Source organism: Grampus griseus (assembly GCF_964374135.1).
Source record: "Grampus griseus genome assembly, chromosome: 7".
In the NCBI taxonomy this organism is placed as follows: domain Eukaryota; kingdom Metazoa; phylum Chordata; class Mammalia; order Artiodactyla; family Delphinidae; genus Grampus; species Grampus griseus.
Window position 1 is genome coordinate 46200938 of NC_139001.1, and position 27894 is coordinate 46228831.

The 27894-nt window shown below is 34.3% G+C and overlaps 1 protein-coding gene across 2 annotated transcripts in view; it reads left to right on the forward strand.

Annotated features, from left to right (window-relative positions):
* Positions 1–27894, forward strand: part of TFPI (tissue factor pathway inhibitor) — a gene marked incomplete at its 3' end in the record, with an annotated part of 66548 nt that overhangs the window by 26451 nt on the left and 12203 nt on the right. For both annotated transcript variants that reach the window (XM_082658659.1, XM_082658660.1), the window contains exons 2-6: positions 4731–4853; positions 10258–10455; positions 17198–17242; positions 23454–23630; positions 24301–24396. In XM_082658659.1, the coding sequence (XP_082514785.1) occupies positions 4733–4853; positions 10258–10455; positions 17198–17242; positions 23454–23630; positions 24301–24396 (637 nt within the window). In that variant the 5' untranslated portion in view covers positions 4731–4732. The remainder of the gene's footprint in view (positions 1–4730; positions 4854–10257; positions 10456–17197; positions 17243–23453; positions 23631–24300; positions 24397–27894) is intronic.

Consider the following 27894-nt stretch of genomic DNA (forward strand, 5'->3'; position numbering starts at 1 on the left):
GATGATGATGATGATGGGGCTACAGCAAAATATTTCCTATCTCCTGCCTTGTGTCTTTAACTGCCCTTATACTGTTCCACTTAGAAAACATAACCTCAAATGTAATCTGTCCTGACCGAATTTGTCCCTAATATGTACACCAATCAATATTTACATTAATTTACCAAGTTGTGTGACTAGCACACAACAGTTCACTCAGGATATACTTGAATCCTCTGACCTTCATATTCTGTATCTATTCAATGACTCAGTTTTATCAATACTAACTCAAAATACCTGCCCCTTTCTCTGTAGTTCCACTGATAACTCCCTTTTCATAATTTCAATCTGATCTGCAACATTCTAGCTGTTAATTCCACTTATAATTTTTCCCTCTCAACATCTTTCCATACATGCTGGATTTTATTAATGCACAAAGCATATCATACTTTTTAATATTTTTCTAGCTCAGAAAACCTACTGACTTTTTCTTGACTTTTTCTTATCTGTAATGTTATCTCTCAAGATATTTTCCAAAAATATTTTATGGGAAAATAGTCCCTTGACATATAAATTTGGAAATGCAGTTACTATATCTCCCATAGAAGATACTATTGCACATTACCACATTAAGCATTCTTTAAAAGTCCTAGAGTTAAGAAACCTATATAAATTTTTAAACTTAGATATAAATATATATTAATCTATGAACACTTTTTAAATATAATAACTAATAACATCTTGCTGAACTGGTATTCGAGGAACATACCTTGACTAAAAAGGTTAAAATTGATGCTGCAAATTACCATTAAAGTGACTATAAAATGTAAGTTATATGACATAACTGTGTTATTCCGCAAAGTGAGGAAAATGTGTTAGTTCAAATGCATAAATTTTTAGAACTGAAATGTAATTTAAGGCCAATCTAGCCCAAGTCAAGCATTTTATGAATCAGGTTCAGAAACGTAAATTTCCGAAGGTTACTTAGGTTGCTGGCAGAGCTGAGATTAGGATTTCTAGTTTATTGCCCTAATGTATAAATACTATTTTTATTCAAGGTAAATAATTTAACATATATTTATCGTCCACTACTATGTGCCTGGTATATGCAAAGATATTCTCACAATTCATCTTGGCACTTAACATTGCATTTGTATTTAATTCAATTGGTTGAGCATAAATTCCTTAAGGGTCAAGGCTTTCTCTAGATTTTTAAATCTCCCTTTGTGACTAACATATTATTATGCACAACTAAGTCACTGACTCAACACATTCATGTAATATATTCTTGCTTAAATAACTTCTGATGACAGATCATAAATTAAAGAGGATTTAGCAAGAGTGAAGCCCTCTTCCTGGTTCATAGCTGGTGCCTTCTCGCTGTGTCCTTACATGATGGAAGGTACAAGGGACCTCTGTGGGATCTCTTTTATAAGAACACATCCCATCCCTCATGATCTAATCCCTTCTGAAAGGTCCTGCTTCCTAATACTATCACCTTTGGGAGTTAGAATTCTATATAAGGACTTGGGGGAACACAAACATTCAGACCATAGCATAATCCCACCAACAGTGTTAAAGGTCCACATCCTCACCAACATTTTGTATTGTCAGTTTTTACTAATTTTAGTTGTGGTATCTCATAACAGTGCTGATTTGTATTTTTTGATGAGTAATGATGTTGAGCATCTTTTAATATGCTTATTGGCTGTATATATATAATCTATTGAAAAGTGCCTGTACAATCTTTAATCCTTTTTTTTTTTTTTTTGCGGTACGCGGGCCTCTCACTGTTGTGGCCTCTCCCTTTGCGGAGCACAGGCTCCAGACGCGCAGGCTCAGCGGCCATGGCTCACGGGCCCAGCCGCTCGGCGGCATGTGGGATCTTCCCTGAACGGGGCACAAACCCGTGTCCCCTGCATCGGCAGGCGGACTCCCAACCACTGCGCCACCAGGGAAGCCCTGATTCATTTTTAATTGCATATTTATATGTAGTTCTTTATACATTTTCAATATATAATCTTAAGATATGTGAATTTCAAATACTTCCTCACAACTTGCCTTTTCAGTATCTTAAGGGTGCTTCCTTTGTTGAACAGTTCTTGATTTTAATGAAATCCAATTATCAGTATTTTATTTTTAATTGGTGCTGTCTATATCTTGATTCAAAAATGCTTGCCAACCTCATCATGAGTATATTCTCATATGTTTTTTCTCCTAAAATTTAATGTTTTATCTTTCACATTTAGATGGTTAAATTCTCTTGAATCAATTTTTGTGTATGATACCAAGTTGGGTAATACATATTTTTAATGGGGCCAGCTATTTAAGACAATAGAGTACAGAAAGGTACAAGGATGTGTAAGAAGTGTGTTAATCACTGGATAGCTTCAGGTCAGGTTTGTTATCTTGTTGGTCATTTTACAATGTAATTATGCGTTTTGAAATTTAAAAATAAGTTCATTACAATAATATATAATTACATCAGTTCACTCTAGTTGATCTCCACAAATTACAGTTTTATGAATGTTATAACAAGTTGTACTATTTTTTCAGTGGCACGCACACCCAAATCAGTCTTCTACACTGCTCTTAGAAATTGAAATATTTAGTGGTTTCGGTCACTTTTCAGAGGCAACACTGTGGAGAAGAAAAAGTACTGAACTAGCAATCTGCTCACTTGAATTCAAGTTCTGTGTCAGTCATTAATTAGCTATGGCTTTCTATAGAGCATACTCATAGTGTTTTCTGTCCAACACCCTTGATTTCTTCTGGAAGCAATAATCTACTCCTCCTGGGAGCTACACCTGTCCACTCCACACTTAAACTCATATACTTACATTAAGATTTGCAGTGTTTTGACATTTTCCTATTCCCTGACCCCTGACTTTTTTTAGGGTCCACCAAATCTGTGCTAGTCTCCTGTAGCTCTCCACCTCAAACATATTGGTCCAGTGGTGGGACACTTCCAAACTAAAACTATCAATGCTATACTGAAGCTATGTGAATCTAGTCCATGAAGAAAAGTAGTCACACTATTCTGATTAGGCCTTCCATATGCACAATTCCTTCATATCCACAATTCCTCTATATCAGCGGTTCCACATCCAAGGATTCAAGCAACCGTGGATCGTGTAGTACTATAGCATTTACTATTGAAAAAAACCCATGTATAAGTGAACCCATGCAGTTCAAATCCATGCTGGTCAAAGGTCAACAGTTTATATGTATATTTGTACATACATTTAAATACATATATATTTGTGAATTCAAATACTTTATGATATGATTTAGGAGTTTTGTAACACTGCTACTGACTAAAATTCAAAAATGTGTTATCATTTCCAAAGTGTGAGAAAATGGGTTATACATTTCACTAGTGATTTTAATGAAGTTTAAAGCAAATGCCATTTATTACTTTATTATTTATTATGACTACACTTTAATGATGTATATTGCAGCTGTGATCCACTATAGACATAAACAGAATATTCTCTAAATTGTTTTTGATGGAATATCTGTTCCTGCATTTCTGAATGTTTACTGATAACATTGCTCTTTCCTTCCTGATTCCGATCGCATCAGTGGCTGAACACGTGCATGTATTCTCTTCTTTTTCTCTTCCCGTGCTGTGTAAACATTACACATTTCCTTCCACTTTTGAATCCAAAGGAAAAATAGCCTTAAAGAAAAAAATTTGTATGTGCTTTTCCATTATTTTTTGCTATTGATCTTTAAATAATTTTGAAACAGGAAGTCTCACTCTCCTGCTGAAATCTGTTTCCTATAGAGAGTAAATGTGTTGATTTACCACTTAAAGTCACTTTTCTGTGAAACTCTTTTGAATCAGATAACTCCCTAAGTTGAGGGAGAAGAACTGGGACAAAGGACTGGCTAGAATGTTAGACAATTTCTTTTTCAACAGTTCTGTTTGCAATCTCATAGAAAACCTGGTTAGGAAATTGGTTATAAAAACAGAAACATACTTTAAAGGAAACAAAGATGAAAATTTGGAAATGTGTTTCTTTTTTGAAATGGGAGTAAAGGGAAAGAGGAATCAGAAATTGAAAGCTGCGTTAAAGAAATAATAGAGGGCTTCCCTGGTGGTGCAGTGGTTGGGAGTCCGCCTGCCGATGCAGGGGACACGGGTTCGTGCCCCGGTCCAGGAAGACCCCACGTGCTGCGGAGCGGCTGGGCCCGTGAGCCGTGGCCGCTGGGCCTGCGTGTCCGGAGCCCGTGCTCCACAACGGGAGAGGCCACAGCAGTGAGAGGCCGGCATACCGCAAACAAACAAACAAACAAAAAACAACAAAAAAAGAAATAATAGAAAAATGCAAGAAAAATTAAAGTAAAATTAGTTCTGACTTAAAAAAAGAATAGTTATGAGAAAGATGTGGCAAATAGAATTGCAAATGTAAATGGTTCTTAATACATACTTAGTCATATTGATCAGGATTACCCATGTCTCTCAGTTATTGCCATTTTAATGTATATTTTCAAGATTGAAATATGACCTCTGTACTTGAATATTATTAGCTATATGCACTGAAAGTATGTGTATCTACAATATTGAATGCTAATACACATGTTTTAAATATGACTCATGGAATTTGTGGACAGAAATGTATGAGAATACACATTAAATGTCATAGAAATTTACATGTGGAGGTATGCATAAAGTTCCTACTAGTCTGTATATAAATCCACATTAACATTTTATTTATTAGATATATCTGTGTTCTGTATTTCAGAGATGATTGACGCAATGAAGAAAGAACATATTTTTTTGGTTTCTGTATGTCTGCTGCTTAGTTGTGCCTCTGCCCCTCTTAATGCTGTTCCTGAGGAAGGTGAAGAACATACAAACATTACAGGTAAAATCTTAAAAGTATTCATCTTTTTAAGCTAGTCAATGCTCTCAATTTTAATACAAAAATTTAATACATTTTTCTCCATCTTGTAGAAAAATCAGTTTTTATTGAAGTGACATTTTTCCAAAATCTTAGTCCAAAAAATAAAGTCACTTTAGCAAGGAAGATCTCTTTTTTCTCAGACTATATATTAAATACTGAAGTACCTCTGAAAAATTGCAAGGAGCAAAATGGTATAGATACAACTCTCTATGAACCTTGATGTCACCCTTTGTCTGGGAAAAGTATGAGAAGGAAAAGGAAAGTACAAACATCTGAGGTTTCAGTCATTCTCTCCTTCTTGCCTTTATTCCTCAAATAAAAACTTCTCAGATGAGTCCAAAGTAAGAATCTAGTCAAGCAGGATACCAGAAGATCTGGGTAATAGAAGATAGTTCTAATCCCGTAAAGTTCTGTGTCTAAAAATAAAATACAGTTGACCCTTGAGCAATGCAGGAGTCGGGGTACCAACCATCAGTGAAGTCAAAAATCCACATATAACTTATAGTCAGCCCTCTGTATCCATGATTCCTCTAGGTCCTGCGTTCTGCATGCAGATTCAGCCAACCACAGATCATGTAGTACTATAGTATTTATTACTGAAAAAACATTTTGTGTAAGTGAACCCATGCATCTCAAACCTGTGTTGTTCAAGCATCAACTGTTTTAACAATAAAACAATAGAACAAGGAGGAGACTGTGTAGTGATCGTTATTATAGATTTATTTCTTTCTTAAAAGTAATATTTTGTGGCAAATTAGTAAATTAGTGATAAAAATCTCATCATTGTTAATAATGAGAGACTGAACAAAGTGATAGCTTCTATTCATTTGTATATATGTTTATGATGTACAAAACATATCCATAAATACATTTTGATTTCATATCTCCAACAGCTCTTTAATGTGATTTTGTTCCTTGTACTAACCTTTGATAAAGATTGAATAAATATATCTTATGTGCCTGAGACTCTGGTAGGTGCTAGGGAAGAAGTGATGACTGAGACCAGGTTCTCCAAAATTTCATGGTTTCACAAGGGAGACTTTAATGTAGACAGATTATTTCAGTGTAATGTGGTAAGTGAAATGATAAGAGGCATGCATAAGGGTGCTGCTGTTGATACAAAGAAAAGGGGGACTCATCTAAGCTTGGCTATCTGAGAGCTTGGCACAGGGAAGTGGCCAAATGGTACATGCTACATCACTTCAGCCTGCACCCAAAAATGAGACACTGGGAGCAGATCTGAAGGTCTAGACCAACTGGACCCACAGCTTGAAGTCCATCTGCCCAGGCAGGCCCAGCCTACATCAGCCCCCAGCTGACCGGTCGATAAGAAGCAAACCCAGCTGAGATCAGAAGGGCCATTCACATCCTACCCATGAATGAAAAATAAAGGCTTATTATTATATGCCACCAAAAAATACATATATATTATTGGGAAAATTTCCTAAAGATGGAACATTATTTGATAAAGTAAAAACCATTATGTGCCTTATGAGAGTAGGAATGTGGGCACTATGAGATGGACTCTAATTCTTCCTTCCACTCATTTTTCAAAAGGGATGGCTAAAGTTCTAATATTCTGGAGGTTGGGTAGAGAAGGAATGCGGAGGTTACAGTAAGTCCCAACAGGGCAAAGCAGGCAATCCCGTCTTAGAAAGTGGGAGGAGAAAGAGTCCAAGTGTTCCTAATATTCACCTCCTCCAAGCTCCCTCAATTAGGCTGAGAAAATGCATGCCAGTTAACCAGGATGTTCCTGAAACTGTTGCTACTGCCACAGTCAGCCAAGAAACCAGAATTAACCCATCAATAATTAAACCCAAGTTTAAAATCTCTGGATAAATCCAGACCAAACCCACCTGGATAAGGAAAAATTTTGATCTTAAAGCTAGATTTGAAGACCACTTAGCTGACTGGCTGCGCAGTCTTATGCAGTTTTGGTTTTCTTTTGTTTTGTTTTTAATTAATCTTGTGATAGCATGATCCTGTGTCTGTATCGATTCAATTTTGGAGATACCATCTATCACATTATGCCAAGGTCATGCCATCATTTTATAGATGTATGCCATTTCATTGAAATACTGTACTAGCATTTTATTGAAAAACATTACAAGATTTTACGGCTTCTCTCACAAGTCAATAGTAGACCTTTTAAAATTAGTTCAACCAGCAGGGAGGATGAAATAGAGAAATTTTTGATAAGATAAAAATGATTAAAAAATAGTGGTGATAAACTTTTTTTTTTTTTTTTTTAAATTCCTTTAGACTGGTAGAGACAAGATTAGCAGGGAGCATTTAGAGAAAGGCAAGTATGTTTCATAACATTTAGAATCAGACAGACCTAAGTATGCATGTGTAGTTTGCCACATAGCAGCTTTGCAAAATTAGATGAGTTTATGTAAACTCTCTGACTCCCAGTATCCTAATCTATAAGTAAGTGATCTAAATAACTACATTTAAATGGTTGTTATATAAACTGCATAAAAGCATCTGGCATATTTCCTAGCACAGAGGAGGCAGAGTACACGTCTGTGTTCTTCCTTTCCAGAGAAATCAAATATTTTAGTTAGAGAGTCAAGTAGCATATATATAGATAGTAGGTTAACCATAAAGCTCTAGGTTCCCAAACAAATTCCAGGAGAATGAGGATTCTAATAGTCAAGGATATGACACATCCCCAAATATATCACGAGCCTTCCATTCAACATCCCAGGACAGGGGGAGGGAAGACTGAGATTTTAATTCTCAGACTGTGAGACATAAAATATTGGGTTGGCCAGAAAGTTCCGTAAGATGTGATGGAAAACCCCTAACTTTTTGGCCAACCCAATATAAGAAATTAATTATGAAAATAATTACATATAAACCATAATTCTGTTTATCTTACTACATCAGATTAAAGTCCTGTTACATTGTCTTGTATGTTTTTTCCAGTTTTACGGCCTTAGGTAGATCCTTGTCACAGTCAACGCTTTCTTCAAGTCTTGGGAAAGTTACCCCTGATCCCCTCAGAAAAGCTTAAGTATCTTATTATACACTTACACAGCATCCTGAACTTCTTGAATATTTATATAACTAAGTCTTTAGTGTCCGCATGCTTCATGAAGGGGGGGGTGGTCACTGCCACCTAATTTACTATCATATCTGCCATGACAGCACAGTGCCTGACAAATGACCAACACACGATTGTTAACTTTTGAAAAGGTTTATCTAAATTAAAAAATCAAAACAAGACAAACTTTCATCCCTTTTTAGTGGCACAGCATGGCTGTGTGTCCAGAGGGGCCACCTGATCACTCCCCCAAATCAAGAATGCTGTGCCCAAGTGCGAGGTTGCAAGGTCACTGCACAAAAGAATATTCTAATATAGGATTCGTGTAAGAAATACAATAAAATATGAATGGTAAAAATGAGTAACTAGATAATAATTAGTAAAATACATTACTCAAAGTTAATTCTTAGTGTTTTCTTTAGGAAATTGCTATAAAATCATTACCTGCTTTCATCACTGAAACCATTTTTAATTTTTATAAAGTGAAGTTTAGAAAAATTTATTGAGTGGAAATTGTACAATTAAATCTATGTGCTTGACTTAAATGCCAATTAAGGAATCTCAGTCACACAGATCTGTGACAGTATCACTCAGTTATTAAGAAGGTGAGCAGTATCTGGTATAAAACTATCTGAGGGTCAATTCTGAAGCCGTCACTTATGGTGTGAACTGAACAATTAATTTTTGCAGTGCTCTTTTATAATCTGTAAAGTGGAGATAATAATGCCTAATTCAGAAGTTTGTTGTGATCGTTAAATAATATAATTGCAAAATGTCTGGAGCACAGTAATTACTCAGTAAACGTTAGCTCTTACTACCAGGACAACTGCTACAACTATGGTGTAATATCCTTTGTTTGTGGTACGCTGCCACCACCTGGTGGCACCATTACTAAATAGCAGGTTGAAAATAAGATGGTATATCCTTAATACAGAAAATGTAAAATAAAAGATTTGGCATGATAATAAAGAATATCAAATATATGAAAAGTCAAAAATGCGGGAATAATCAATGAGAAATAATTTGATATAAGTTATTGATTTATAAGACATAGTTTCCCTAAGTATACAGTATTTGGCAACTCAGGTAAAGCTGTGTTCTACAAGTGGCCTATATTAAAGGTGCCTGTCTGAAGCACTGCTTCAATGATTTGGTGTCTGTAGAGTTCTAAAGTAACATTAACTTGGGAATCAAGACCATCATATTGTATGAGAAGTGCTATAGGAATTTCTGAAATAATGGTATATAGCCATAAGTTATGAAAATGTCAGAGTTTTTATTCTAGCTCATTTCTCAAAATTATTTATGTGACTTCTGAGATTCTAAGATCTGCTCCTAAGGATATTTATAGAACTGATAGGTCAAATTTTTGTCAGCCCTACAAAAATGTATATAGAGCAGATAAAACATAAAGTGCTAATTCAGTGACACATTGTGCGTCATCTCTCAGTCAGATGCACCACTTAGGGTCCTTGAAGCTTTCTAACTTCTCACAATTTTTTAACAACTCAGAATGTCATGTGTAGAATTATCAATCTTTAAGTAAAGAAAGGAATATAAATAGCATTCACAATCATGCATAAATGTACTACTCAAAATGCTTTCGCTTATTTTTGAATTCAAATTGACAGTTGTAACTTCAGTGATGAAGGGAAAATATATATTTTTCATGTCATTTTTTGTTTATATACAGATATATACAATACTCTAAAATGTTATTATATATTATTAATTTCTAGAGAAAAGAAGTACTTGTGTGTATAATTTAAGAAAATTAATTATTTGTAATTTATAGTATTTAACACCTAAATTTTCATAAATAGGGAATGGTTTAATGTAGTATGATATATACATACATGTATGAATATAAATATTCTGTTGCTTTTTCTTTCATGAGGATTGGAGTCATGTACCAGCCCTGATATTGTTGCTTTTAAAGAGTTGTTTTGTATGTAAAAAATGACACAGCTGTGGATTAGGGAGACATCTCTACTTATCTGTAATGTCAACACATCAGTTACCTTATAACTACTACTCAATTCCATATTGGTCAACTGGTACAAGTTTAAGCAACATCTATAACAAGAGTCTAGAAAAAATATTTGATATTTTTTCTTAAAAGTTGGTTAATAATCAACTATTAAAGTTTAATAAAGTTGGTAAGACCTGTCTCATTTGATGAGTTTATATATTTTATCTAACTTTTTGATAACTTTTCATAGTTTCTTATATCAGCCTATTTTATTATTGTTGCACTTCTCCTTAAAATTAAGATGTATTAAAAATGAATGTTATTCTTTTATTTTTACCTTGTAGATGCTGAGTTGCCACCGTTGAAACTTGTACATTCATTCTGTGCATTTAAAGCAGATGATGGCCCATGCAAAGCAATGATAAAGAGATTTTTTTTCAATATTCACACTCAGCAATGTGAAGAATTTATATATGGGGGATGTGAAGGAAATCAGAATCGATTTGAAAGTCTGGAAGAGTGCAAAGAAAAATGTACAAGAGGTAGGTTTCTGGAGATACTTATTACCCAGAAACCTTTAGAGTTATTAGATCTAATCATAGATTTGATCATTTTAGAAAAAATGTTAAAACTATTTTAACATTCCAAGGAATCTTTTTCACTTTTTTAGCTTTAATGTTCAACTACTGTTTTTCATTTTTTTTATCAGTCATTATAAAATACAGTAAGCTTATTGTCCTATACTCTTCCCCATAATAAAGAGGGAAGAAAACCCTTAAGTTTGCAGAACAGATTTTATATCTGCAACAAATTAAGTGTAATTCAGCCTCCTTGGGTAGCTATGAGTTCACAGGAAATAAATTGTTATTCACAGTGACTTAGACTTTCCTTTACCAATACAATGATCTCATAGTTGTTTCCCTGTCAAGATAATGAATTAATCCAATTTGAGGTTCTCAACAGCTACTAATTAGAAAATTATAGAAATATATATATGAAAGTAAAATCCTCCTCTTTGGAGCCTTGGAATAATGTAGAAAATATCATCCCTGATGACCTATGAAGACCTTACTGAACCCAACTTTTCATAGTTTTACTGAGTTATAAGGTTTAAAAGCATATCACATTCTACTATTAAACTTTATTGAACACTTTTATTCTTTTAATCATGTTAAAACAACTTTTTTTTTCAAATTCTACAAATTACAATGTTTCATGTGGTTTTCTCTCTTTAGACTGAGATAAATTCCAAACAATTACTGGTCAAAATTTTGAATGTTTTTATCTCAGTTTTATTCTTCTGAATTGAGAGCTACTTGAGAGATAGAAAATCCTGAGTTGTCTTTATTTCTGCAGTTTCTAGTCCCAAGTTTCCCCACTGCATGTTCTTAGAGACAGTTGAATTAAACTGTAGGGCCATAGCAATGGTATCTTTAGTTAACACTGGTGTCTTGTTTTTTGCAAAGCAGGCAGGTCTGCATTTTCACTCTGATAATGCTTTCCTAAACAGCTTTTACAAAACAGCCCTGGCATCATGATGCTCTCGGCCTATGGGAAAATCTCAGTGTGGTAAAAACAGAGAGCTTTTCTCCTCTGTGACTGTTGTATGCTCCAGACCTGGCAGAAAAGAATTGATGTGAATGAATTTCTTTATCTCAGAGCACTTATTTCCCTCTTTCCTCTCCATAGATGTGCTAGAAATGTTACTAACACAGATTAGGCAGTTCAGTGGTCCTCTGTAGTACCTTTGGTTTTTGTGATTGCCTGGTCATTTCCCATTCATCGTAGATTTCTATACCCTGTTCTATTCCATACTGGGCCAAGTATCCTTTCGTACTGAGTATCACTCAGGTTCAGCACCTTGGCTAGAGGCCTGGTTGCCTCATTCTTTGTAATCCTCACTTTTTCATGTAGCAGCCTACTTAATTTCATCAACTGGCCTCTTTCCTGAAATACATACCTATTTAGTTTTTATAATTTACAAATCTTTTATTTCACCATTGTGAAAAGTTACCCTTTTCTTTAGAAATTAATCAAATATGATTTTGTTCTTCAGTGAATGTCCTGCTATAATGTTTTCTCAAACATCATTATTGCCTACCATAACTATATGTCTTTTGCCCCCATCTCCTCATTATCTCTTCAAAAGTCATTGATATTACTGTTTGAATATCTGAGTGTTTTATATAGTAAGCTACTGTTAAGGATATAGCTGACATAGAAGAATTACTAAGCTTTTAAAAAATCACCTAAGGAGAAAATTCCATCTTCAGCTGTGATGGAGTAACTGGAGCTGAACTTTCTCTCCTAATGTAAATAACTAGAAAACTGGGCAAAATATATGAATCAGCTGTTTACAGACATTGATCAAAAGGCAGTGCAGGATTGTGATCTCTGAGAGACGGGAAACACATGAGGTGAACCCTCTGGTCTCCCCAGCAATCTGCATGAAGGCACTTCAGACCACAGTTAAAGGAGGGAAATACCAGCACAGCATGGTGGTCTCCATGGTGGAGGATGTGGAGATTGGAGACTGGTAGACTGATGTGGCTGGGTTTTGAGGGACAATATGTGAGAGAGAATGGACATATGTAGAGAAAAAGCTAAAAAATCTGGATAAGGGTCCCTTTGAGTTTGTTACTGAATAATAAAACTGCATGCACTTGGTGAAATTCCATGAGTTTGAGAAAGTAATTACAGGGATTTGTAAGTGGAACAATTCCCAGAGCTCCCACATGACTAGGAGAAATTTTACATTTAATTTAGTACTAGGACTAAATTAGACCTAGAGTAAAAGCTACTTTAACCTTGCCATAGTGAAGCTTAAACCAAGCCTTAAAAGTTCCAGATAGGGATTCCCTGGTGGCGCAGTGGTTGAGAGTCCGCCTGCCGATGCAGGGGATGCGGGTTCGTGCCCCGGTCCGGGAAGATCCCCCATGCCGCGGAGCGGCTAGGCCCGTGAGCCATGGCCGCTGAGCCTGTGCGTCCAGAGCCTGTGCTCCGCAACGGGAGAGGCCACAACAGTGAGAGGCCCGCATACCGCAAAAAAAAATAAATAAAAATAAATAAATAAGTAAATAAATAAAAGTTCCAGATGATCCACAAGTAACTCAACTACTTGCCAGAAGGCACTTCTTTAATGGAAGATGGTAAAACATTCTTTAACGGAAGACAATAAAATCCAGCAGCCAACAGCATAATATTCAAAAATATCTATAATCCCCCCTGCCCAGAATACTAAACATTTGAAGAAGAAGCAAACTGTGATCCATAATTAGGAAAAAAGTGCTCAATTCAAACAGAGAAATGACAGAGGTGACAAAATTAGTAGACAAGGACTTTAAAATAGCTATTATAAATATGGTAAAGGATTTAAAGAAAACATGAACATAATAAGGAGAAAATGGAATATATAAAAGAGAACTAAATGGAAATTCTAAACGTGAAAAATTCAGTATATAAAATAAGAAATTTTCCAGATGTACTTAAAGCAGATTAGACATTACAGAAGAAAAGGTCAGTAAACTTAAAGACAGAGCAATAGTAACTGTTCAAGATGAAGGACAGTGGGGATTAAAAAAAGGCTAAACAAGCAAACAAAAAAGAATATAGCCCAATAACCCATGGCAGGAAATCAAGAAGTCTATCAAAATGTGTAATTGGAGTCCTGGCAGTTGGGGCAGGAGATATGTGAACAAAAAAATGGCAAAGAATTATCCACATTTGATGAAAACTGTAACTTGTAGAACCAAGAACACTGAAAAAATAAAAAATAAAAAAAAGAATAAAGAAAAAGAAGTCTACACAAATGAATATAATAATCAAATTGCTGAAAATTGTGGATAAAAAGTAAATCATAAAAAAATGAGGAAAATGATACATGAGGGAATGAAGATCGAAAGAATCCCCAAGTTCCCATCAAGAAACAATTCACAAGAGAAGAAAATGGAACATCTTATTTGAAGAGCTAAAGGAAAAAATAAACTGCCAATTAGTAATCTAGATCTATTAAAAATACCCTCATAATGGAGATAAACACTTTTTCAGATTAACAATGTCTGAGAAAATTTATTGCTAGCAGACTTGCACTGTGAGTAATAGTAAAAGATTTAAAACTAAAGCACACAGGAAAGGAGGGGGAACATATGAGATTACTGTTGTAAGGTTCTGATACTACAGATGAAAGTGGTATTAATTACTTGAAGCCAAATTGTCATGAATTAAAGATGCATATTAAAATTACATTAAATTTTAATGGTATAATCACTCCAGTTAAAAGGTATATAGTAGGGCTTCCCTGGTGGCGCAGTGGTTCAGAGTCCGCCTGCCGATGCAGGGGACACGGGTTCGTGCCCTGGTCCAGGAAGATCCCACATGCCGCGGAGTGGCTGGGCCCGTGAGCTATGGCCGCTGAAACTGCGCGTCCGGAGCCTGTGCTTCGCAATGGGAGAGGCCACAACAGTGAGAGACCCACGTACCGAAAAAAAAAAAAAAAAAGGTATATAGTAGACAATATAAAAAAATCACGAACTAAGTACGTGTTGTCTGCAGGAAAGACGTTTTAAAAATACAGACACAGAGAGGTTAAAAGTGAAAAGATGAAAAAAGATATACCATGCAAGCACAGATCAGAAGAATGATTAGTAAAAGTAGACTATAGGACAAGGAATATTGGCAGGAGAAAGGGAAGACACATTATAAGAATGAGGGCCAATTAATCAAAAAACCATAAAAATCCTCAATGTCTATGTGTATGCCTCAATTACAGAACTGGAAAATTTTCAGAGAAAAAACTGACAGAAGTGAAAGGAGAAATATGATGTATATCTTATATATTAAGACTTGGAAGCTGAATTTTTGTTTTATTTTGGAGACCTTCGAGAACTATGGCTTGTAAATTACCATGCCTGAGAATAAAGTCAAGCCAAATATTTCAGAGAATAGGAACTAGGGATGTGTTTAGTTTGATATGTATGCTCAGCTGTCCTTTTGCATGTAAAGCTGTTTTATCAGTTGTTTCCAAATATATATAATCTTGCATGATGTATTTACCTATGTAATAATAGAGACATGGTAACAAAGTTAATAAGGTAGAAAAAATTAAAATATAGTTTGTAAAATGGTTTCTAAACACATGGCTTTCAAAATGTTTGTCTTTTGGTTTAGTTGCTTTTTTCCCATAGCCTATACAAGAACAACATTGTATTTGATTATTATTTTTTGAAAAATAGGTGTATGTAGTGTGGAAATTAAAGAATTAGATGAAAGAGATCAAATTCCCACTTAACTTTTTAGCTAGTCAGCCTCTACAGCAACTTTTAAAGGTTCCAATAGGTATTCTGTTTATATTAATTACTATTTTATTAGTTGAGCTAACTGTGACTTACAGGTTTTCATGGGGATTTACATGGGAATTTTCTCCACAGGGAATTAAAGAGCATGTAAATACTTTTTCCATTCTCTTTATTTTTAAGTTTATTTTGTGTTTTATTTGTTTGGAATAGTGAAGACTTACCCAGTAACAAGAATATTCTGTCCATAGAGTCTTTTCCCATCTACTTGGAAAATTTTCTAGGCTGACTTCAACAAATATGAAATATAAAAGTTAGCATTCAGATTTTACCCTCCCCTTTCCCAACAGAAAACAAAAAGATGAAGAAAGAATAGGGCAAAAAAATATTTTTTTACAATTGTTTAAATGTATCAGGCAATTATGAATTAATTTTGATATCAATTAATTTTAATATTCATGATGAAATATTAAAATGTGAATTCATATACATTGGAGTTCAAGGAATTACTAAAATAAGAATTAGTAAAACATACTCTCATTATTCCTTAAGACATCATTAATAAATGTTATGTTCTGCATAAATCTAGGAAAATATGATAACTTGGATAATTTGCTGTAAACCTTATCTATCTTTTCAGACTGTAATTGGCATAAAAATAAATAGGGTATCCTGGTTGTTACCAGAAAGGAACAAGTTCTCTCTTTTAATATTGCATGAATATTGAAATCAAGCATCTCTATGTTCCTGTTCCGTGGCTATTGTCAGTAGGTAAAACAGAGCAAAAGTGATTACTCAGCTCTCTAGTCTTATATACTGTTTATATGTATATATTCTTTCCCTGCCTTCATAAATTAAAAATGTAACATAATAATTGTACATTAAAATATTTTAATGTAAGCTTATTATGACAATCCACCATCTAAAAACATTAATTGGGGGTTGGTTATTTACAATAAAAAAAAAATCAGGTTTTCTTAACATTTAAAATACAATTAGAATTACACACACACACACACACACACACACACACACACATCTTTTTTAAGACTGTTGAATAAAACATAGTAAAGCTCAAAAGGGAGATGAACCACATCACCTTATCATTTGTAGACATTTTACTCTCCAAAGAATAACCTGATTGATCACTGGCTAAAAGGGGCATTTAAGCCAACTCATACTCATATTCTCTCTCTCTTGCCTCTCTCTCCCTCCCTTTTACGTCTCTCTGGCCATACAACTAATAATAAGCTGCCTTGAACAAAGCTTTTCTCTGTAAAACAATTGATTATACAACAAATCAAATATCACTTAGTTTTCCTAATGTTTATGTGAACAAATCAAAATTTTACATAATATATCAATTTGAATTTCATTATCCTTTAAATTAGAATTTAGAATCCATACTTGAAATACAATGGGTCAAAGACAAGTAGCATTCTAGTTCTCAAGTGGAGTAATTCCAATAATTCTATGAGATTAAACTAAAAAATACATCACAAATACCATTTGCTTCATTTCTCCTCTGTAATTGGAAATAATAATGAAGCTTGTAATTGGATTAAGATAATGAAGCAGAAGAAGGAATCGGGGAAGGAGGTAATTCTGGTTCCTTTCACCCCTACTTCCATTCCTCTATAGAAATGATCTGTTTGAATTACTTTCACATTTCACATTATTTTAATAAGTAACTATTTTAATCATAGATATTTTGAATAGCAAACTTAGTTCACCATGAATTATTATTTTTGTAAATGCGTTAGAAAGTTTTAAAATAGTTTTTGAGACATTATTATATTAAAATGTAGGTGACTTTATGGTTATACTGTAATAATTTAATTTAATCTTTAGAGCAAATAAGAAATTTATTGACATTCTGTATAAGAATAATTTTAATAGTAATAAACATATCACCCTAGTTTGTTAAATTGAAAGTCATAACATTATATTATAAATTGTGGTAATTGATACATATATACTGTTTTACTTGCAGATTATCCAAAGAAAACTAGAAGGACAAAGACAACATTGCAAAAAGGTGAATATTCATTTGTATGCTCATTAGTAGCATTTACATAAGGCACTTGGCAATTCAATTCTTAGCTTTCTCTGCTATGAGATTCATCATAAATCCATGTGATCTTTGACATGGTGTTTTATTTCAGTGCATATAATGAAAATGTAGAAATAACATACATGATATTTGGTAAGGGAAGACTTCAAACACTGTGTTTACTCATTCTAATTCAGTGTGATATCTGGTATTAGATGAGTAACAATCCAGAGCCATGCACATGCTATTTTAACATCCCCAAAATAGTGATTTAGATGTTGCTGTTCTTACTTTATTTCTCAGATCTCTAATTCTTTCATAATCTCTGCATTGTGTGGCTTTAGTAAGTTTCATCCAGTATTACTCTGAATATATATATGCCTTTGAGTTGTCAACAGCCTGTATGCAAAAATAAGTGGAGATATTTAACAATAAATAATTGCTTTTGTCAACATTATTTAGCATTTGCATATTTTTGATTTAAATTATTTATAGTTTTTAACTAAAAAGAATTACTTTTTGGTGAATATATTATATCAGTACAAGAAAAATGTTACAAGAGATGAAGAAAGACATGCTCCTTTTAATAAAGGTCTAGAAGCTGACTTTGCTCAATTACCATTCACAGCATTTACATTTAAATGAGAAAATATTGAACAAAAAGATCAAATTATTTAATTCAGGACATTAAAAAGCTACATAATTCGAAGTGAATTTTAGTTTTACTAACTTTGATTTAATTATGTGGGAAAGAGCTGAAAAATTCTATAACTCACTGATAAGCTTAAGACAAACTACTGTCCAGAATTTCAATCAAAAGTTATAAAATAAATTCAGCAAAGTTTGTACAAACAACATAAGTAAATGTATTTATTTATAAGTTTTAAAATAACTTTCTATAAATATTGAATTAATTTTTACAAAAGTGTTCAATACTTCAATTAAATGAAATTCTTCTTATCTGTAATATCAAAGAATACAGCATATTTATAAATAGGGTTTTTTTGTCCATCAAGTAAAAGATGATATCTTCAACATTTAAACATTAGTATATTTTTTTTCAAAACTGTAGATTTAGCGGTTTCCCTGGTGACGCAGTGGTTGAGCGTCCGCCTGCCGATGCAGGGCACACGGGTTCGTGACCCGGTCTGGAAAGATCCCACATGCCACGGAGCGCCTAGGCCCGTGAGCCATGGCCGCTGAGCCTGTGCGTCCGGAGCCTGTGCTCCGCAACGGGAGAGGCCACAACAGTGAGAGGCCCACGTACCGCAAAAAAAAAAAAAAAAAATGTAGATTTAGGAAAAAATTATATGCAGGGGAAATTTACTGGAAAATTATGCTACTTAATTTATATTTAATGATTTAGAATTGAAACATTCTTATTTGATATTATATATGAAAGTTAGAGAGTAAATCTATGGATACTATTCACATGTGTAAAAAATGTTCAGATGCTAAAACCAATCCATGATGAAGACATTTAAGCATATTGATTTGAAGTCAACTTTGTGATATGCTTCCTAACATCACATCAGAATAATTATAAGGACAATGGGGATTCTTTACAACCCTTTTGGGAGAAAGTTTTGTTTAAGACAATTGCCAAGTATGCAGCCTCAAACAAAAGTTAGTAGTGAAAATCATGTGGTTTGTGGAAGTTGGCATATATCTTAAAGCCTGCCTTCTGGGTTTTAACTGAGCATCAATTTAGAGCGAGGATTGTGTATGCAGATTCAATACAAACGTTAGAACTTTATTTATCTGAGGAATATTGGGAATGAATTTCTTAATTTGTGACCATAGATATATTAAATTCTAGGCCTAAGCAGAATTATTTTACAAGTATGCAATTTCAACTCCTAAAATAAATGTATGTCCTAGAATGGGGCCTCATATAAATATGGCAACTTTCAGTTGTATAATTCCTTAATCATATTTTCAGAATAATTTATTACTGTTTTCTCTTCTTTGTATGCAATATTTTTTACCTACTCCCTTTTGTTAAACATAGAATTCTTATATTATTTGTTAATATGATTTAAAATTTCATACATACTAAGACCTAAACAAATCAAATTAGTGATCAAATGTATTTTTCTTTCTCTTGTAATACAGTATATTATAAAACTTTTTTAAACAGCTTTATTGAGATATAATTCACATGCTAAACAATTCAGCCATTTAAAGTGCACAATTTAATAATTTTAGTATATTTAGTATAGTGCAACCATCAGCATAATCAATTTTAGAACATTTTTATCACCCCCTCCCCAAAAAAACCTCTGTAATCACTAACAGACACTGCCCCATTTCTTCCGGCTCCCCCAGCCCCAGGCAACCATTAATCCACTTTCTGCATCTATAGATTGGCCTATTCTGGATGTTTCATAAAAATGAAATCATATAATATATGGATATATAGATATATATGGATAATATATGGATTTCTGTGTCTGACTCATTTCACTCAGCATAATGTTGTCAAGGTCCTCCATGTCGTAGCAGATCTCAGTACTTCATTCCTTATTATGACAGGATAATATTCCATTATATGGATAGACCACATTTTGTTTATCCATTTATCAGATGATAGACATTTGGGTTGTTTCCACCTTTTGGCATTTGGGAATAATGTTGCTAGGTACATTAGGGTTCAAGTTTTTGTGTGCACATGCGATTTCATTTCTCTTGGCCTAGACACCTAGGCCTCGGTGTGGTTCTAATAGGCATTCCTTTTAGAATTCTGAGTGAAGTTGAACATCTTCATGAATTACCTGTTTAAATCCATTGCTTATTTTACTGTTGGGTTGTTTGAATGTTTCTTATTTGTGATATTGTGATTTATAATAAAGATACAGTTGGTCTTCCTCCTGTTGTCCCTGGCACAGAGCTCAAAAAACCCTTGGAATTTCCTGACTTGAGCCTTAAAGGTATCTTTTGTTATGTTAATGATGTGACTTCCGGGACAGCTCCTCAGTTGGGGGGACTGCTGGTTGCCAGGGGAGCCAACCCCTTGATTAGAGGGTTGAAACTTTCAATCCCATACCCCCTCCACCACCTCCGGAGAGGGGAGAGGGGCTGGAGGTTGAGTTCAATCACCAATGGCCAATGATTTAATTATTCATGCCTGTGTAATGAAGCCTCCATAAAAACACAAAAGGACGGAGGTCAAGGAACTTCCGGGTTGTTGAACTTGGGGAGATTCGGGAAGAGTGGATACCTGGAGAGGGAAGCTCCGCCCCTTCCCACATACCTTGCCCTGCGCATCTCCTCCACCTTGCTGTTCCTGAATTATATCCTTTTGTAATAAACTGGTGATCTAGTAAGAAAACTTTTCTGGAGTTCCGTGAGCCAAATTATTCAAACCCAAAGAGGGGGCTGTGGAACCTCAGATTTACAGCCTTGTTGGTCAGAAGCCCGGGGGCCGAGGTGGGGGCGGGGTGCCCCTGAACTTTTTTAACATCTTTATTGGAGTATAATTGCTTTACAATGTTGTGTTAGTTTCTGCTGTATCACAAAGTGAATCAGCTATACGTATACATACATCCCCATATCTCCTCCCTCTTGCATTTTCCTCTTACCCTCCTTATCCCACCCCTCTAGGTGGTCACAAAGCACTGAGCTGATCTCCCTGTGCTATGCGGCTGCTTCCCACTAGCTATCTATTTTACATTTGGTAGTATATATAAGTCCATGCCACTCTCTCACTTCGTCCCAGCTTACCCTTCCCCCTCCCTGTGTCCTCAAGTCCATTCTCTATGATTGTGTCTTTATTCTTGTCCTGCCCCTAGGTTCTTCAGAACCATTTTTTAAAATAGATTCCATATATATGTGTTAGCATACAGTATTTGCTTTTCTCTTTCTGACTTACTTCACTCTGTATGACACACTATAGGTCCATCCACCTCACTACAAATAACTCAATCTCTTTCCTTTTTATGGCTGAGTAATATTCCATCGTATATACGTGCCACATCTTCTTTATCCATTCATCTGTTGATGGACACTTAGGTTGCTTCCATGTCCTGCCTATTGTAAATAGTGCTGCAACAAAATCTGTACATGACAGATTGCTGTACATGACTCTTTTTGAATTATGGTTTCTCAGGGTATATGTCCAGTAGTGGGATTGCTGGGTCATATGGTAATTCTATTCTTAGTTTTTTACGGAAGCTCCATACTGTTCTCCATAGTGGCTGTATCAATTTACATTCTCACCAACAGTGCAGGAGGGTTCCCTTCTCTCCACACCCTCTCCAGCATTTATTGTTTGTAGATTTTTTGATGATGGCCATTCTGACCAGTGTGAGGTGATACCTCATTGTAGTTTTGATTTGCATTTCTCTAATGATTAGTGATGTTGAGCTTCCTTTCATGTGTTTGTTGGCAATCTGTTGGCAATCTTTTTTGGAGAAATGTCTGTTTAGGTTTTCTGCCCATTTTTGGATTGGGTTGTTTGTTTGGATTGGGTTGTTTGATATTGAGCTGCATGAGCTGCTGGTATATTTTGGAGATTAATCCTTTGTCAGTTGCTTCATTTGCAAATATTTTCTCCCATTCTGAGGGTTGTCTTTTGGTCTTGTTTATGGTTTCCTTTGCTGTGCAAAAGCTTTTAAGTTTCATTAGATCCCATTTGTTTATTTTTGGTTTTATTTCCACTTCTCTAGGAGGTGGGTCAAAAAGGATCTTGCTGTGATTTATGTCATAGAGTGTTCTGCCTATGTTTTCCTCTAAGAGTCTTATAGTGTCTGGCCTTACATTTAGGTCTTTAGTCCATTTTGAGTTTGTGTATGGTGTTAGGGAGTGTTCTAATTTCATTCTTTTACATGTAGCTGTCCAGTTTTCCCTGCACCACTTATTGAAGAGGCTGTCTTTTCTCCATTGTATATTCTTGCCTCTTTTATCAAAGATAAGGTGTATTATAAAAATTTAAAGAAGTAGGATTTTTCCTTGTCCCATATATTAAACTTAACCATGGGAATAATAGTTACATTCACCTTAAGAAACAAGAGGCAGTAAACAATGAACAAAATAACTTTCAAATTGGTACTTTGAGAAGTCATAGAAAATAGATATTTTACTCTATATTAAAATAGGATGTTTTAATTAATAAAACAATTTTTTCATAGGGGATTGGTTTTTCTACTGTTGCAGAAATCATTAACATTATTAAATACATACTGTTTTTATAATAAAGCACTCATGAATATTGCTTCCCTGAGATAAATGCAAGATGCTTTAAGATGTGAAAAGATGCTACTCTTCATTTTTGCAGCTATGGTAATATATAGTTGCAGGGGGAAAGAAATGGGGAAATTGGAACTTTGCCCTAAAAAATTCAAGCCCAATATATCTTGCAATCATCATAATTTTGAAAATAATTTATTGCTTTTCTTTACAGAGTATGCATGTAAACAAGGCTTGTAATGTAGATCACAGTGGTACAACTTTTGTGACAGCTATGTTTAGCCTGGTTTGGAGCACTATCAAAGAATGGGTATTAGACTTTTTCAAAAGCCTCTCCAATCCTTGAACATGTATTTCCTGTCTGCCTCTGCACTATTGGAGTCATTCCAATGCCTGGAAGAAAAATAAGAGACACAGTGGAGGAGGATGTCATACCTAATACAGATATTAATTTCAGAATAAGAATTCAGGAAATTCTAAGTATAGCCATGAAAGCTTCCATACCCCTCAAAGCTTCTCCCTTTTTTAAAAATTGAAACCATTCTAATGAAGCAACAAAGTATGCTTAAATGAGACTGCACACCTGAAAAATAAGAAATATTTGTAGATCTTTCCTAAATGTTGATGCACATAAGCTTAATAAAAATAATTAAACCAAATTTTTGCCATAATATTTTGGACTTCCAAACCAAGGGTAAAAAAACCAAATATCTTTTATTCTCTCAGTTCATGAAAGAGCTGATAGTTAATGCCCTATTAATTTACTATGAGAAATTTAGAATTTGAAATTCCAATAGACACAATGTATGACAACAGTTGTAACTCCCTTATTCTAAATGTCACAGTAGATATAGTATAGTTGTGGATAAAGTTATATTTTACCTTTTATCTTTATCTTTTCATATTTACTCCTTAAATAATTTCAACTTAACCATTTATATTTTTAATTAACGTAATTAAATTATTAACAAAAAGGAATATTGCTTTCTGACATTTTTATAATTTCTAGAAAAGCCAGATTTCTGCTTTTTGGAAGAAGATGCTGGAATCTGTCGAGGTTATATTACTAGGTATTTTTATAACAATCAATCAAAGCAGTGTGAACGCTTCAAGTATGGTGGGTGCCTTGGCAATCTCAACAACTTTGAATCACTGGAAGAATGCAAGGACACCTGTGAGGACTCATGTACGTTCATTTCTCATCTCCTTTTACTTCATTTTATAGCATTCTTTTTAAAATAAGGCATCCTAGAGGATGTTCAGGCTTACCCAGATTTTGTTGCAGCCATGCAAATGAAGATCCACTGTAGTCACTCTTAATCTGATAGAAATTAGTCACCATGTTAGTTTATTTAAGAAACAGAGAATTAAGAAATTTATAGTGGAAATTATTTCCATAGAAATTGCTTTTAGGTTACATTATTTAATCTTCCTTTCTGAGAATACTATAGTGCAATTTAGGCACAAGAGTAGGACTGCTGAAATCCCTTAGGCTTATAAAAATTTGAGAGCACGTGGTTCTTTAGAAACTACCACCTAAAATCAGTCAGTTTTATCTGAGCCTAAAATTAATTAAAGGAGTGACTTAAACATTAATTGTTACCTTTTTTGTTTTGACAAAGAACCACAAAGTTACTCATGGAAATATTATAGTATAAGATACATATATAAAGAGATATATATCTTATATATATGAGATATAAAGATATATAAAGATTCACTAATTTAACATACCAATGTGAATAAAATTTCTAGACATCTACTTTTCTTAACACAACTTCTGTGCTTTGCTTTATGTGTACAATTATGAGCTTGTGAAAATGTCTTTTATTTTAATTGGCTGTATTTTTTTCCAGTGAATGATTTCCAGGTGGATGATTATAGAACCCAGCTTGATGCTGTGAATAATGACTCCTTGACTCCCCAGCCTACCAAGGTACCCAGCTTCTTCGGTAAGACTCTCTTTTAATTGCTGCCAGAAAAATATTATCATGGTAACAATAGAAATAGAATGTACATGAGAACTATGCTTTTTAGAAAATTATACTTCTTTTGTTATTTAATAATACGTGTGTTGAAATACTGAGATTCAAAATTGCTTAAGACCTTTTGTCCCAGAAAAGTGATAATTTTCCTAGTCTATTTTAAAGTATGCTTTGTAGTAGGCTTTTGATTACATATCCCATGAAAACTTTTACATGATATTTAACTCTGCACCAAATTTATCTTATAAAATAATGCTAGGAATTATCAACTTCATCATTGTAATGGCAGCAGTGTGTCAAAAGCATCCTAAAGTGTTCTTAAATTGAGCATAGCATTGGAGAAGTTCTCTGGTGTTAGTCACAGGACAGATTAGGAATTCGGTGACTAACCATCCGTGAGGCTATGTCACTCTGAGAGAATTTTCTTTTGGATGTATGCAGAACACTTTTCTGGACTCTGTCCTGTCAACATATTTGTCAAATTTAAACAAACATACAGGAAATATGCTCACAAAAATGCAGAGCTGGGAAAATAATGGAAATACTGGAAAACATAACCAGACACTACAAATATCTAGACAAACAACCTAAAAAGTTGAAAGTTAATGGGATGAATGTAATTCTTTCTAAATTTAAAAAATCACAAGTGCTTATTCAGAAATTGGAGATTTTGCTTAGAAGCAGTCCGTATAAGTGTTAAACGTAAAGGTGGCATGTGTTGAGAGTTCTGTGGCTATTAAAATTTCAGCCTTAGGGTAAAAAGAGACATAGTGTCTGGGGCACAGGTTCTCTACCCCAGCCATGTGTCAGAATTGGACGGGGTTCAGAATGTCTTTGAGCATCTTTCTTTACAAAAAACAAACAAACAAGCAAAACTTCTGCCCAGATGGATTTAAAGGACTGCAAATGTTGTCTGTGATTTATCTAGAATGAGGAATATAGTCCTACATTGACCTGATGATGTCTGTGGACTTGCTTCAGCCCTGAATGCCATACCTTAGAAGTCACTGGACTGAGACTTAGGACTGGAAAGTGTAAGGAGATGTGAGATCTAAGAGAGAACATTATATATACTCTCAGTACTTGAAACACTGTCATGTGAAAGGAAAATTAAATTCTGTACATGCCTCACTCAATCTTCTCCATTTCAGTCTTCCCTGTCCATATCCCCCCGGTTCCTTATCTCCCTCAACCCAGCCTAAGAATCAGTATTAATGAATGAAATCTAAAGTACAAATTTCTTTCTGTAAAGTGTTTATTTTTAATGTGAGGTCTTCAAAAATGAATGAGTGCTTCAGTGACTAAATTCCCCAAATTGCAGGCATTCAAATAGTGTTCCAATAGTACTTGCAGTGTCATAAAGGGCATGCAAAATTTCAGAGGGAGTTAGTATATTCAAAATGCCTTCAGGTCTTTAGATTTTATAATTAGAGCAGTGAAGTATTACATCTGTCACTGCTTGCAATTATATAAATACATTTTATAATAATTTAAGAAAATACAGTTCTATGTTTATGTAAAAACTTGTTCAACGTTTTAGCAAATGTGTAAGGTTCTCCGTGGATATTAGGTTCTTTTGAAAAGATGTAAATCCTTTAAGGTTTTGATTCAGTGTACAGGAATAAGAATGTGCCCCACAATACAAATAGAATAGCATTCATTTAAAATTCTTTTCATTAAAAACAATCCTTAGGTATTTGAATATTCCAAAAATATAGCTAGATTGTGTTATTGTTATTAAGTGAAATATTTATAAATATAATTTTAATGTTTCTCTTTCTGATGATAATAGAAAAACATTTTAGAAATTTTGTTCAATGTTACTGGAAAATGGTTTGGTAATTTTTTTTAATTGCTATTTATTCTCAACCATAATATTGCAAATTAGCATGAGAATATATATTTTCCAGTGAACCCTCTTGACTCAAGATATTTGAATGCTTATTAAGAACAACTGAGGTTTAATTTTCTTTCATTTCCATATTTCAATATTAGTAGGCTACATAGGTGACCTCAAATATTGAAACTTGCTCTTCCTTAAAGAGGTTTTTGTTTTGTTTTGTTTTGTTTTGTTTTTGCGGTACGCGGGCCTCTCACTGTTGTGGCCTCTCCCGTTGTGGAGCACAGGCTCCGGACACGCAGGCCCAGCAGCCATGGCTCATGGGCCCAGCCGCTCCGCGGCACGTGGGATCCTCCCAGACCGGGGCACGAACCCGTGTCCCCTGCATTGGCAGGCGGACTCTCAACCACTGCGCCACCAGGGAAGCCCTAAAGAGATTTTTTATAAATGTTTTGTAAGCATGGCCCTGTGCAAAAGTGAGAGCAAATTATTTGATTTTAATTCTTTGTCCTGAATTGTGAGGATCTCTGCATAGTTACAATAAATATGTGCTCAGTACATGTGGGAGAGAAGTAATTCTAACACAGTATCTCTAAATGTATGCAGTTCTGTGTAAGATCTTCAGAATGAAAGACTGTCACAACTGGTTCTTCTTGACTTTCCTGCTGGGATTAGCACTAAAATATAGTGGATAAGAGAAATGACTCTGAGCCTGAAGACTTGGTCTCAGATCCCATTTCTTTCACTTACTAGCTGTGCAACCTTAAGATAATTCTTAACCTCTCAGAACCTTATTTTTTCCCACCGCAAAATGAGGATGTTAATAATATAGTACTTACCTCATAGGTTTTATTGTGAGGTGAAATCAGTCAATATACATAACTTGCTTAGGACAGTACCTGATAACCTATTGAGTGCTACATAAGTATGATCTGTCATTATTACCCATGTAATTCAGAGCAATACAAGCCTTAGTTCCCAGGTCTTAGTTTCTCATCTGTAAAACAACTCTTTGTAAATTCCCATTTGCAGGAAAAGGTGGTATTTCAGCCACTTATAAAATCTCTAATTATTCAAATAAGTGCTTCAGTAAAAAAAATTACAATTAACCTTTAAAAGAGAATTCACAATAGAACTAAATACATATGTGGGAACTTAAACAGTTCAAATGTGTTTCCTAGAAACAAATTGAGAATATAGGCATGCAGAAGTATCATGGGGCTTTGAAACCAAAAGAATTTTATTTGTAAAATTTTTTTTTATAGTTTTCAGTATTTCCAGCTTTCCAAATTTTCAGAATTCTGCCACCATTTTTCCATTTATTTCAGCTTGAGCATTTGGTAATCTCTTTTGATCACTTCTGTTCTAGTCAGTCATTAAATTCTATTGCTTTTTCTGATGAAATGTCCATTCTCATCGTCTCCATTTTCCATCTAGCCTGTTTCCTTCAGACTATCAATCCTTCATGTTTAGATTACAACAATCATATGTCAACCAAACTGGGATGCTAATAGAAATGAAAGGAGAATGCTAAAAAAAATTTTATTTATTTAAAATATATACATATAGACAGAAAATTGGGTTTGTCATTTTGGTGGATAAATATTATAGTTTTATTTTAAAAC